Here is a 13,862-nt window from a genome sequence, read left to right as displayed (position 1 = left end):
AGCAATAAAAGCAAACATTAAATATTCTTATTATAAACTAATAATTTAATTTAACTTTGTTTCATGTCATCGTTCCAAGCTATTTTGTATTTTTTTGAATAAATTAGTTAAAAGTATCACCGGTTAGGAATAAAGGTTATCTTTTACTAAACACCGGCAAAGAACGCATTCGATTCGGTTTTTTATGATAAAGAAAATGATTTAAAGATATATATTTAATAATATATGTTATACGTATTATTATTTTTTTTGTAATTATATAAATAAAAATACGGAATACTATTTTTATATGTTTTATAAAATAATAAAATGTAACCATAAATCAAATCATTTATTATTTAATATTAAGAACCATAGAATATAAAATGTATATGGATATATTATGTCAATTGAGTGACAATGGCGATCTCAAATCGGGAATAAAAATTCAAAATTAAATAAATAAAGTAAACGAAGATGAAATAAAATAAAATGTTTATAAAATAGTAGTATATAAAATAGAATAATACAAATTGAAACAATGATAAATATACTCACTTATATTGGAATGAGCCTTCAGTCGGAAGTATGCCTGTGGACAGTTCTTGGCATTTTGCGAACAATTTTCGACGCAACTCTGTTCAAAGTGAACGCTAATCTTAAACAGGTGCCCAAACTATTGTAAAACTTTGAACCGCTGATAGATGCTGTTTGTTAATGAATACACTTACTATTCTTCAAACTAATCTTTAATGGTATAAAGGTAAGGTTGAAAATCCCGTGGAAATTTAATTTCGCTGTTGGACAGACACGTGTTTATGCTTTGCCCTTTATGAAGCGAAAACTGCACTTCCTACATGTAAAATGTTTATTTTCAATTCTTGTTAGAATCTTTGGACGCTTTACACGTTTCTCTATAAATTAAGAAAAGTATGAAAGCAGTTGATTTTTTTTAAATAGTGTATGTCGCTTTTGAATTTACTTCCCTCTTAATACTCAATTTTTGTCGTTGACATAAGAAATGCATTTATAAAAAAAATTGTGTGTATAAATTGTTATTTTTTAATGCATCAAAAATAATTTCTTTGCTATAATCTTTGTATCTTGAAATAATTACAATTTACATAGTAAAATTAAAAAAAAACCGTAATAATTAATTATACTCTAGGTATGGCACATGAAAATGCCTGAAGAGCTATCACTACACGTGCAACGCGTTCTAAGGACGACAATATGTGGTGTGATGCTTGTTCAGTGTTTCACGGTATATGTCTATCTGGCCTCGTACATTGTTCTCCTATATCCAGTATTTTTGGTAAGAAAAATCAATTGAAATTGGATTTCCATACATATATTTATCGTTAAGTAAATCATTTCCAGTGTCTCATCCGACTCCTGACTGAAAACGAGAGATTATTTTTTTCTGTATAAAATATTTCAATATATATATTATGTTATCAAAACAATAACTAATTTAACCTTAGTTATTTGACTGATGGATGATTGATATTTATCCTAAATATTTCTCTGGTTCTGTTTATGATCAATTCATTAAAAGGGCCATATTTGCTATGGATGAAGCACCAATCGATTTATTATGATCGCATTCCAATGAATTAGTCAGTGGCTCTGCGCCAATACATTTACAAAACGTAATAATATTTTTCGTGTTAAACACACATATCTATAAATATTTTTATAACCTTTTTATTTTAAGGCGTTTGTAGAGTTTTTAATATAAGATGTAAATATTTTATAGAATGATCTCATCTTTTTCATAAAGTAGTTTGTCCTGATATTCGGGTGAAACAATATTATTATTTCCTAATTGCTGAAGTCCTATCTAAACGATTCACTCACTCATACAACACGCAAAATACACAAAAAAAAATCGAAATTGGTCCATCCGTTTAGAAGTACCTGAACTACAAATATGTGTGGATGGCTATGGAAACAATAGTTTAAGATCATCTGGAATTTAAGTGGTGAATATTTTTTGGGATAGATGTCGTGGTTTTGGTATTTACTCTCGGCCTAGTAACACATCCAAAAATTAGCGATTACTCTTTATATTTATTATACATTAATATTTTGTAGCGTCCTAAAATATAGTTTGTGAACATAATATCGTCACAATATTTGCAATTATATTGCTACAGGAGGAACGGCCAACTCTGGTGCTGCCTTGGCTTTTGCTCGCAGCAATAAGAAATTTTCTTTGCGAACTGACAAGCTTGGCTTTAGGCCTTGGAACATGTGTTCTCCTGGGACCGGCGAGACCACCTTGTATAAAATTCCTAATCGGCAAACTTGTCTCTATAATGCCAGCGTTTTATATGTGGATGCTCATATTTAGGTAAGTAATTTGATTTTAGAACCTTCCGTTAGATAAAATACGTGACATACTGCAATTATAACAATAAGTTATTTTATATAATAAATAATTTTAATGCAACTTTGAACCAACATTTATTAGGTAGTTAGTTAAAAAAAAATCTCCAATTGTAAGATATAATTCATATTAAAAAAAGTATTAGTGAATAAAGACCGCATAAATTTTTCATATTGATATGAGTTCCATAATTGATATATGTATTAACATAATAATTCATATTCAATAACAAGTATTTCGTGATCAGAAATAATTTATGGTCCCATTGTATGTTTTAATTTCAGTTACTATCATTATTTAAAAATGACATCGGCGTTTAAAACATTTCCTGCAGTATTGCCCACTAAAGATTACGATTACGGATTAGAACTGGCTGTACGTCGACGTCGAACCAAATCATTACAAGGTGAAGATCAATTGCGAAAAAGACTTATTGCCAGCTTGTTAGTGATTTATTTTTTTTGACGATAAAGAAACCTGTTTCGATTTTTTTTAATCAACACATTTATCTACAGCTATGGAGAACGAGCCCCGTCGATTGACAGAGTAATAACCCAATCAATAGTAAAAATGAGTGAATCATTTCAAAGCACATCAAGCAATGAAGACATTCAATCTGTTGGTACAGATAGGCCGTGCCCCTTGTCCGTTATTTCTAACAGAACAATATCTGATATAGGCACATACGAGGACTGGTTTGGCAGTGAAGTAGTTGTACCACGTGATACTGATCGCATTCTAGAACAATTTGTATTAATGTTACTACGAATAGGTGTTTTTAAGAAAAAAGATAATGGTGATCCTGTTAAGCTTTTTTCAAATTCTCAAGCATTTATGCCGCAGCGTATTGAGTGTCCCGCTATTTCCACTGAAGATTCAGATACGTCGCCTCTTGTGGGAAGTAACAAAGGCAGAGTAGCATCTTACCTGCGAGACTATCCGCAAATATTTATGAAAAGACCCTCAGATTTATTTGGGTCCTTAAATTCACCAGAAAATAGACCTCAAAATAATATCGCGCAAAATGATAATATTAATAGCCAGAGTTCACAATGTGTCGAATCAACAAAGGAAATTTCATTGGATGCGGTGAGCTTTAATCAAGAATACGAGAAAACAATTCCAGAAAATGATAGTAACTCTCTAATACATTCACACGAAGAAATTTTAGAATATTTCGATAAGGATGAGAAACACATAGAAAATATTGATGATCCCGAACCGGAAACAACTAAATTAAAAATGGACTCAACAGAGAGTTTCGAAAGTGTGATTAATAGAATGAAGGTTCGAATAGCACTTAATGAAGTGTCTGACGATGAAATTATCGAAAATAATTCTTCAACTGACATCAGTAACAATAATCATAAAAGTAACACTTATAATAAATCTTCTATAAAATCTAAAACCCATAAAAAAGAAGATTCAGATGCTAAGGAATAATTTGTGTAAATCAAACATTGATAAAAAAGGAAAGAAATTTTGAAATAAAACATGGTTGCATATTGAACTTTTTATTTACAATATTTATAAAAGGTGGGTAGAAATATATTAAAACGGTTGACACACCGTATTTTCTACAGCGGTTTTTGGATCCAGGTACATAATTCTATAATTATACTCATTTGGATTTATTAAATTAAATTGATACATCGGTAACCTGTTCGTTATTATCCAAACAACTTGCGGGACTTCATGGTCAATTCGTAAATCATTAGGAAACACAATCGTCTCATTATTTTGTGCTACGATATCTAAATTTTTGATTTTGTATTCTTTTCGTGTGTCCCAACACCCGATACTGTCAAGTGAAATAAGGTTAAAGAACATGACTCCGTTGCGGTCTACGGCTGCGGCGGAAACCTGTCCCCGCATACCACGACTCTCGCCAAGTAGTTTAAATTCATCTACAGCATCGTTAACTCGTGTAGGATCTCGTATTACTGATGTTTTAACTGAAAATTCTAGTGAACTAGACATGGAGTGATAGTAAAGAGGACGATCACCACGATGGTATTGTCCCAAGGACATACCAAATAAACCGTCTGACCATTGATAATTTAATCCATGGAGCGTGTAATTTGAAAGCAAAGGCTCTGGGTAAAAAGTATAATGGTTAAACCTCCAAAATGACGAATCAGCATCTCTGAAGACGATTAGTCCAAATCGCCATGCATCGGCAATATAAACATGCAAGTCTCTACACTGGGCGTCTCTGGAGTCGACGACAATGTTTGTAATGAGTGAATTTTGTAAAACATATTCGCTCGGAATAGGAAAACGGCCGAGAACAGTATCTGTTTCTAGGCTTATAGCGAATAGCGTTGGTGGACATAGTTGCCTCGGTGTTTCGAAGGCCTCGACTTGACCGGAGTCAAGAGCCCACATCACTCCGCAGTGGTCAATGCTCATTCTGAAAATTGATGTGAATCCCGTGCAGTTACCTATAACAATACAAAAACAGTACTTTAAACAAAAGTAAGTGATTTTTTTGTATTTATAATGAATGTAAAATATAAATCTCTTTAAGTATATACCAAATTATTGCAAAATCCTTAAAAGTAGGTGTAAGAGTTAATACAGCTGCTTATTACAGTATCAGTATTGAACATTTCATAACTCAATATTTAAATAATCAATTTCTTAATATAAACATGTTTTTAAACTAATGAATTGTAAATTATTAAAGTATATTCTTATTACAGGCCACACATGCTTCAGGTTAGTCGACCGTAATGAGCGAATAGTTTAAATATTTCTTAAGTGGTTACTTAACACCTTTTTATTAAATAACCGAGGTTACTGATCATATTAAAATATTTATACTAGTTTATAAATTATGCATATGTAACTTATACTAATATTATATTGGTTAATGTATATAATTACTACCTGTTACCCGTGGCTTTGTTCGCATAGAATATGAATATATTTACAAATTTATTTAAAATATTACGTTGATGATTGGTATAGTAAAAGGTCTTACCTCTTTGTCTCTCAAAAAAAAAAATGCCTTTCTCAGGCTCTAAGAGTACTTATGTACCAAATTTCATTTAAATCGGTCCAGTAGCATTAACGTGAAAGCGAGACAGACATACAGACAGAGCTACTTTCGCATTTATAATATTAGTATGGATTTAACATAGTCAAAAACGTTGTCCATTCGAAAATATTTACGTAACATAAAGTGTGGCATTTCTAAACATTGCTAAATTAACATACTGAACTTGTGTGTGTTTTTATATATGTGTGTGTAGTATTACTGTACCTGCAGTGTGCCAGTCCCAACTTGGGAACGGTTGGAGTAATGGAGATTCTTCCTGGCCTGCAACAGGCAAAGCGGACAGCGTTGCTGGAACACCTTTCTTCCATCTCGGTGTACTTACAAATACACGATGTTTCCATCTTTCCACACCCAGGGGTATAACATTAATCTGATTGAATTGACTGAAATCAAAATTTTATTCAAGTTAATATTATATATGTTGGTACCACTGTAAATATGTATATACATTGTATAGTGTAATTAATGCTTGATATCGATATCACATGTTATATAATGTTATGTAAATGAGTTGTAGAAAATAAGTTACTTTTTATTACCCATTCTGAATGGCCAGTTGACGATGTTGAGGAGTTGGAAAATCAAAGTCAATTTGCTTCCAGCGATACAGGGTACCGATAGACTTTTTTTGTGCGTAAGAACTTGTACCACATATTGCTAGAACCACAAATAAAAATGCTTCCTTGAGTCTCATCTGAAAAAAAAGCGTATTAAATATTTAGGTGGGATTTAGAAATTATTATTCTGATTAGCAAATTGATGAAATATATAATTAAGAGCTATCTTATTATTTCATGGTTCGTTAATTTTTTAGTTTATTACTTCTTCAGTACTTCGATACTGTTTGAAGTTCTACAGTTTGAAAAAAATTGTATATTAGATTTTAATAAGCGTCGGAATAATAGTAAATTATCATGGATATTATATTTTTATGAACTCTTTAAGTCTACATGTTGATTTATTAAAATACTTTGGAATGCATTCTTAGTTGTATTGAAAGTCCGTAGGCCTTGTCCATTCAAATTATTAAACGTAGGCGTTAATTTATCAGTCACTTTAAAATATAAACCAAGATTGTTTTAGGTGAAATAAATATTCCTAATAAATATGACTGAATAAGGGTTTTATCACTTGCACTGTACGTAACTAGAAATTCCTTTAATAATATATATATTCTCTTACCTTCTTTCGAGCACCACTAATTCTTTTATATTTCGCCTATCCAAATCACGTCTTTCCTGCTGTGTACAAATAAATGTTGTGAGGCTCGATCGAAACGTAAACGCCTTGATAGTTATGTAAGGATGTATGTAGAGCAATACGCAAACGAGTTTATCCTCGGTTTTTGCTTGTAAAATATGTGGGGATACAAATTCAACCAAATAATTATCATTAAGGCCATAGCATGTTTATTTCAATAAGTTTATAATATAATAATGTATTTATTCTCATTTACGTTCTAAATATTATATTCGAACTAAGTAATGGACAACGGTTTTATATAAATTTACATTTTTGTATCGCAATTTTTTTACGGGTAATATGTCTAACTATATATTATTTACCGATCTGTTATATATACTATCTTCCCGACCCAATTGCAGTCTTGTGAAATAAGATTTGTCTTTCTTTTTTGTTAATAATAGACATCAGGTACTCGATGGCAGATTTACTTGCCCTAACTGATCATGTTGAAACTACCCATGGACAGAAACAATCAACACACTCAAAACAATAAAATTATTCCATCTCTTTAGGAGTTCATTGTACCCACGACTGAAGAATTTTGTATACAATCATAAAAAGTAATACATTATTCAGTTTTACAGGTCATAGGTAATTTATTTATGTGTCAGAGTATTTGAATTTAAATCTAAACTTCAATAAGCATTCAATAAAATAAAAAGCAATGTGGTTCATTATTTAATTCATCTTCTTTTTTATTTTTATTTAAAACAATGCTGCGCAATTTTCGTTATTATTAATTGTTTTTGTATTAAAAGTATAATTAAAATAATTTATTTATTACATATAATAAATATAATTTGTATTTAAAACGTCACGTGATCATTGAAGTAAAATATTAACATATATAATAGACAATAAGATATTCGTCGAGGATTAAACCATAAAATAATTATATTTTATGGTTTAATTATAAAATTAAAATTATATTAAAATACTCAACTTTATTATTTTAATTATTGTACAGGTTCTCTTTTTGAGGAGAAAGGTAATGAGCTATTTCTTCAATTCGCTTTGATAGCTACACATATGGCATAATTTTTATATTATAGATGGCCGTTTCCTTGCTATGTTTTCCTTGCAAATATAACCAAATGAAAGTTTGGTGGTACTTAACTGAGTTTAAACTCACGCGTTTTAACTAATAGGCCATTTCAGCTTAAGCCAAGTACTACCACTACACAAAACTACGTACTACACCAAAATTCGTAGACATCAGTGACGCCTACATTTATATTTTAGCAATTCGATGTGTGCTTAATTGCTATTTTTTGATATCAGGCTAATTTTCAATTATTCAGAATCCTCCTAAAGGTTTTAATTTGTAGAACTTTACATATATTATGTCAGTACTCATATTTTTAATTTTGGAAAGTTAATAAAACACATTTAGTTGCTATACCCATATTTATATTTTACTTACACTGAATATGGTTTTCTTATACTGATTCTAATAATGAATAGAGTAGGACTAGTTTCATAAAAAAATAATATTGTTGGTCTTAATTTTCGTACAAAAAAGAATATAATTATTGTTTTTATACGTATTTATACCATTTGTTGTGAGGTTGAAAAACGGGATTACAAACAGTTCCCCGCACAGCTTCTTTTGTATCAGCATACATAATACGGTAATTATAATCATTAGCATCTAAACCACTTGCTTGAAACATTGGTAGTCGATTAGTTATCACCCAAACACTCTGACGCTCTTCCTGATCAATTCTTATGTCGTTAGGAAAAACTAGTGTCTCCTTATTCATTGCTACCACACCAAGATTCGGTTTTGAATACGATTTCGCCGTATCCCAACAAGCAATAGTGTCCCTTGTCACCAGGCCATAAAACATTACTCCTTGTTTATCAATCGCCGATGCAGATGATTGGCCAAACAATCCTCTACTTTCTCCAATTATAGAAAATTCAGTGGAGCTGTCGTTAACACGCGATGAATCACGAAGTACTGACGTTTTAACTAAAAATTCTCTGTAACTTGACATGGCGTGAAAATATAATGTCCTCTCTTCAGATTGGTCGACAGGAGAGAGCGCAAGTCCAAAGATTCCATCGGTCCATTGAAAGTTTAAGCCGTGTAGAGTATAATTTGATGCTAAGGGATCAGGGAAAAATAGATGATGTGAAAATCTCCAGAAACTTTTATCGCTTTCGCGAAATACCAGCAGTCCAAATCGCCACGTATCTGCTATGTAAGCGTGAAGATCAGAACAGTCTTTCCTTCTTGTATCCAAAATAATGTTGGAAAATAGTGAATCTTGAAGAACGTACTCCTTTGGAATAATATATCTGGCAATAGGCAAATCAGTTTTTAAATCGAATACTATTATGCTTGGTGGACATATTTGTTTTGGGTTATCTTGAGTATCTATTTGTCCTGAATCGAGCACCCACAGTCGACCGCAATGGTCAATATTCATTCGAAAAACTGATGTTAAACCGGAACAGCCACTGCTTTTATCTGAAAAAAAAAAGACATTGCTGGTATTATTTCTGTTTAAATTTTGTCAGCTTTTACGTTGATTCGTATTTTAAAAGAAACTGTTTAAAGCACTATATACATCACTAATTGTTGCCCATGGCTTCGCTCTCGTTTTAAGGATTGGTCATATGCTGGGCAAAAAAGTAGCCTATGCCCTTTTTTGGAGTTCAAGTTTGCTTCATACCAAATTTCACTAAAGCACTGAACCACTGGTTTGGTGGTAAAAGAGCGACAGACAGGCATAGTTACTTTCACATTTATAATATTAGTTTAGATTATTAATAATAAATAAAACGTGCAAAATTCATTTTACTTAATAAAATTAATACTTACTGAACGCTCTATGGAAGCTCCAATCAGGGTAAGGCTTGAGACGTGGTGACGTCACTCCACCAGAGCGAGGAACGGTTGCTAATGTGGCTGGAACTCCGCGTCGCCAACTTGGCATTGTCACCCAAACACGGGAACCCCACACCTCCAATCCTAGGGGTAGAATGTTTTCTGGAATGTAGTCGCTAAAAGCAAATGAAATTATTAACCGCCTAGTAAATTGCTAGATCTTAAAATATAATTGAAATGTTTGATTTTTCTGACTTTTTCAGGGCTGCTCATGGAATAGGAATTTATTGTAAAATGACTTTTTTTGGGCTAATATATTTGTATGATAAAATACGCACTAAATGATACGGACGCGTTATGGATTCAAATGAAATTGCAATAGGCTATTTGACAATGCGAAAAATAAATTGTGAATTATTGTAATCCGTGTACATTATGACTTTAAAAATGGTTATTTACGAACGAAATTTAAAAATAATACTTAATTTATTCAAAAATCAATAAATAAAAATGCATTTTGTCAAACGTTTGTCACGTGACACAAAACGCTCCTGATTGGCTGGGCTTATGATGAAGTCACATTTTTGTAAACCTTGCTTTTCTACTATATGTACCACAGATTAAAATACAGCGAAGTGACGTCACCGACCCCATTGCAGCGCCATATTATCCAAGTAGCGTATTCGCGCGTTATTTAAATATGGAATTTTTAATATGATATTTTTCGGCAAATATGTACTAGAAATAAAAAAATCAACTTTTACTGGGTTCCTTAACCTCTACTAAATAATATAAAATGGATTTTAAAAACCAGTCAAATAGCCTATTGTAACATCTTTTGTAAAAACACAAAAAGACATAGTTAAATTGTGCAACTAAATATAATTTTTAAAATCATTATTTGTACATTAAGCAAAATTAAAACAAAATTTTATGAAATTATTTTAATATTAGTATTTAAGTCTCAAAGGGATTTTAGTTTCAATTAGACAACATCACATACATTACTCTGATCCCAATGTAAGTAGCTATAACACTTGTGTTATGGAAAATCAGAAATAACGACGGTACCACAAACAGCCAGACCCAATAATATATAATCTCGGTCGGGAATCGAACCGCTTACCCATGAAAACCGGTGTACACACTACTCGACCACGAAGGCCCACTTGAGTATACTCGTATAATATAAGATTATAAGTAAATGACAATAATATATATTTAATTTATTAGTATAAGTATTAGTTAAACTTTGTATTGTGTTGAGTTATTTTTAATTTCCACATCACTGTACTTGTTTTTGAACTTATGTGCTAATATGTAGTAGTTATCAGTTCATATTATACACTTGTTATATAACTTGATGCTAAAAGATTATTTCAACATAATATTTACCCATTAGCAATAGCGTAGCGTCGGTGGTTATCTGAAGGGAACTCAAAGTCGAGCTGTTTCCATTTGTACAGAGTGCTAAAGGGTGGAGTTTCAGTATCTGATGGCACAGACTGGGACCGCGTTACTCCCAACATCGTAAGCCATAACGCCATACCAGCTAAACGCGTTCTATCTGGAAAGAGACAAAAATTATTAGGTATTTACGAAACTGCCAAAACATTGTTTATTAAACTTACATTTTTGGGAAAAATTAAATATGTTTAAAATAAGATTTGCTTCCATGACATGTAAAATTTGTGTTTAATATAAAAAATGTTAACTGGCACAACAGTGAATCGACTACTAGTAAAATAAGTTTACGACTGAATGTATTATGGTTCCTGACCGCTGTCTTACCGTTGACCATTTTAACAAGGAAATAAGAATATTTTTTTGTGCTAAAAATAAATTGAATAGGTAAATTTTAACACAAGCAGTAATATAAGACGCATAAAATTTTATCAAATGCTATCATACTTTAGAAGTTCACGAAAAGAATTATAAATATAAAAAAAGTAATTGTTTTAATGTCACGAAAGTAACAATTGCACTTTTTTTAAATCAGTGTTCCACGCGCAAAGGTAGCACTTTTTGTACGTTCAATTATGATAATGTGAAGCGGAATTTTAAACGAGAATATTTAAGATGAAACATTTGAAGGAAATCAATAATAAAAAATGAGAACGTTTACAAATTTTGTAAGATTATACCATAATAAATGATTCCGTATGCCGATTGTTCAAGAATTATTTTCATAATAAGAACGAGTGTTCCGTATTAAAGTTTCGTATTCGGTTTTTTTCACAATTAATCTCGTATAAATGTATTTTTTTCCACAGTGAACATTCTTAGTAGGACTAACATTTTTACTTCAATTTACTTGAGAGCAGGGGTAGTAAATATTGGTTACTATTTTATCGCCTTGGCTTTTATTTGTGATTAGCATGTTTTATAAGGTACCCATTACACCAGGTAAGCTAGTTTCTGAAATTTACTGTTATAAATAAACAATTAGTCACCAATGTTTGACGTGCTAAATTGTACGAAATAAATTTATTAACTCCTCTGCTTAGTCAGTTAAAGTATAACAATTTACATTTATCTCATATCATATTCAACAGCTGAAATTAACTATTTTATCTTTGTTTAGTTGTATTCGTCACAACATACATTATTCATAAATGTTATTATTATTAATAGGCAAGACTTTGAGCCGAGATGGCCAGGCGGTTAGAACGCGTGCATCTTGACCGATGAATGCCGCTTCAAATCCTTTTTTTTCTCGCTGGAAAAACGCTTCCCCACGTGATGAAAAGTGAGGGGGGGGGGGTGGTGGTACTCCCCGGAGCCCTGGTCGCCGAGAGCGCCCAAGCACACCGGGTTTACCCACTAAAAAACCAGCGGTATCCTCTCCGTTTTTCGGCAGACGCCACGGGATCACTTACGCATGCTACAGCGACGAAAAGATCTCACGCTATGAAGCGTTGCCAGTTCAAAACCAGACAAGCACCACTGAATATGCATCTGCTTAATTTGTGTTTATAATTCATCTCGTGTTCGTCGACGAAGGGAAACATCGTGAGGTAACCTGCATGTGTCTAATTTCATAGAAAATCTACCACATCTATATTCCACCAACCCGCATTTGAACAACTTGGTAGAATATGTTCCGAACCTCCTCTTCAAAGGAAGATGAGGCCTCAGCCCAGCTCTCTGAAATTGTCACCCTGTTGTTGTTTGTTGTAGAATAGGCAAGATACGTCATTATGTATTACATATATTTTACATTTTATATATATTGCAATGAGTATCCCATTAATGTTCATTGGCTATAATTATTAGCTGCTACAAATTTAAGAAAAAAATGTATAAAATACGAAAATTACATCGCGTCTGATTTCGTTAATAAACAACAATCAGACTTAGAGTAATTCATAGCAGATACACAACGCAATGTACAGCGCTGCTGTCTATTCGAAATAATAGTTATCATACATTAAATTACATGTATGGTACATATAAGCGCGCACTTTTATTTCAATCTTGTGAGTTTCACATACACTTTTATTGCATTAAGTGAAAGCTGCAAAAACAATGAAACCTATCTAATAATTAGACACTTCCGTTAAAAAAAAAACAAAATACAATTTAAAAAAAAATACATGAAAACGGTCAAACAAAAAGAGTTTCCATAAAGAGGAAACCGGTTGTATTTACTTCGCCGTCAAGTTAGAAGTTGTACTATACGGAACAGTATTTTTAATGTGAAACCGGACAAAAGAAACAAATCTTATCTTTTTATAGTAGCGTAAGATTTGTTATTATTTAGTACGCACTATAAATCATAATGTCAAAAATAAATAATTGTACTAAATAATACAGTTTTTGTCGATCAAAGCGATACACTTTTCTCAATCAAGGTTCATGTTGCGAGACGAAATCCCTGTCATCAACGGTATTTGAGGCGTACACTCTCGAAGAGATAAAAAAAACTAAGGTACAGATTTAAGCAATTCCACGAAAACAATCTTTGTTACCATAGTAAAATAAAAAGCCAAATAGACAGTTAAAATGGACAACAATAGACAAATATGTATATAAATATAATTAAAAATGAATATTATTAAAAGTCATAAGCGAGTTGGTAGAGACTGCTAAAAGAGTTGTTTCTAGTCTTATTGTGCTGTGTTTTGATAATACCACAAAACAATTATATTAAAATTTTTTAATTTTCTATGTCGTCTTGGGTCTGGGTGTTTGTGGCACCTTCGTTACTTCTGATTTTCCATAACACAAGTGCTTTAGCTACTTACATTGGGATTAGAGTAATGTATGTGATGTTGTCCAATATTTATTATTATTATTAAAAAAAATTACTAATATGACAAGTCCTATATAAATATTAGTTAGAG

The 13,862-nt window shown here is 31.8% G+C and overlaps 2 protein-coding genes across 2 annotated transcripts; one reads left to right on the top strand and one right to left on the bottom strand.

Annotated features, from left to right (window-relative positions):
• Positions 1-389: 389 nt before the first annotated feature.
• LOC124530079 lies at positions 390-3,876 on the top strand. Its single transcript, XM_047104073.1, has 5 exons — positions 390-646; positions 1,148-1,294; positions 2,139-2,335; positions 2,656-2,814; positions 2,887-3,876. The coding sequence occupies exons 1-5, from the start codon at positions 521-523 to the stop codon at positions 3,812-3,814; spliced, it is 1,557 nt and encodes a 518-aa protein (XP_046960029.1). The 5' UTR covers positions 390-520; the 3' UTR covers positions 3,815-3,876.
• On the bottom strand, positions 3,870-11,110 carry LOC124529816. Its single transcript, XM_047103732.1, has 6 exons — positions 10,912-11,110; positions 9,511-9,692; positions 8,222-9,156; positions 5,975-6,129; positions 5,640-5,818; positions 3,870-4,815 (listed from the first exon to the last, which is right to left on the bottom strand). Exons 1-6 carry the CDS (start codon positions 11,061-11,063, stop codon positions 3,923-3,925), a joined length of 2,496 nt encoding a protein of 831 aa, XP_046959688.1. The 5' UTR covers positions 11,064-11,110; the 3' UTR covers positions 3,870-3,922.
• Positions 11,111-13,862: the final 2,752 nt, after the last annotated feature.

Source organism: Vanessa cardui, chromosome 5, assembly GCF_905220365.1.
Source record: "Vanessa cardui chromosome 5, ilVanCard2.1, whole genome shotgun sequence".
Taxonomy (NCBI): Eukaryota; Metazoa; Arthropoda; class Insecta; order Lepidoptera; family Nymphalidae; genus Vanessa; species Vanessa cardui.
This window is presented reverse-complemented; position numbering and strand designations above follow the sequence as displayed.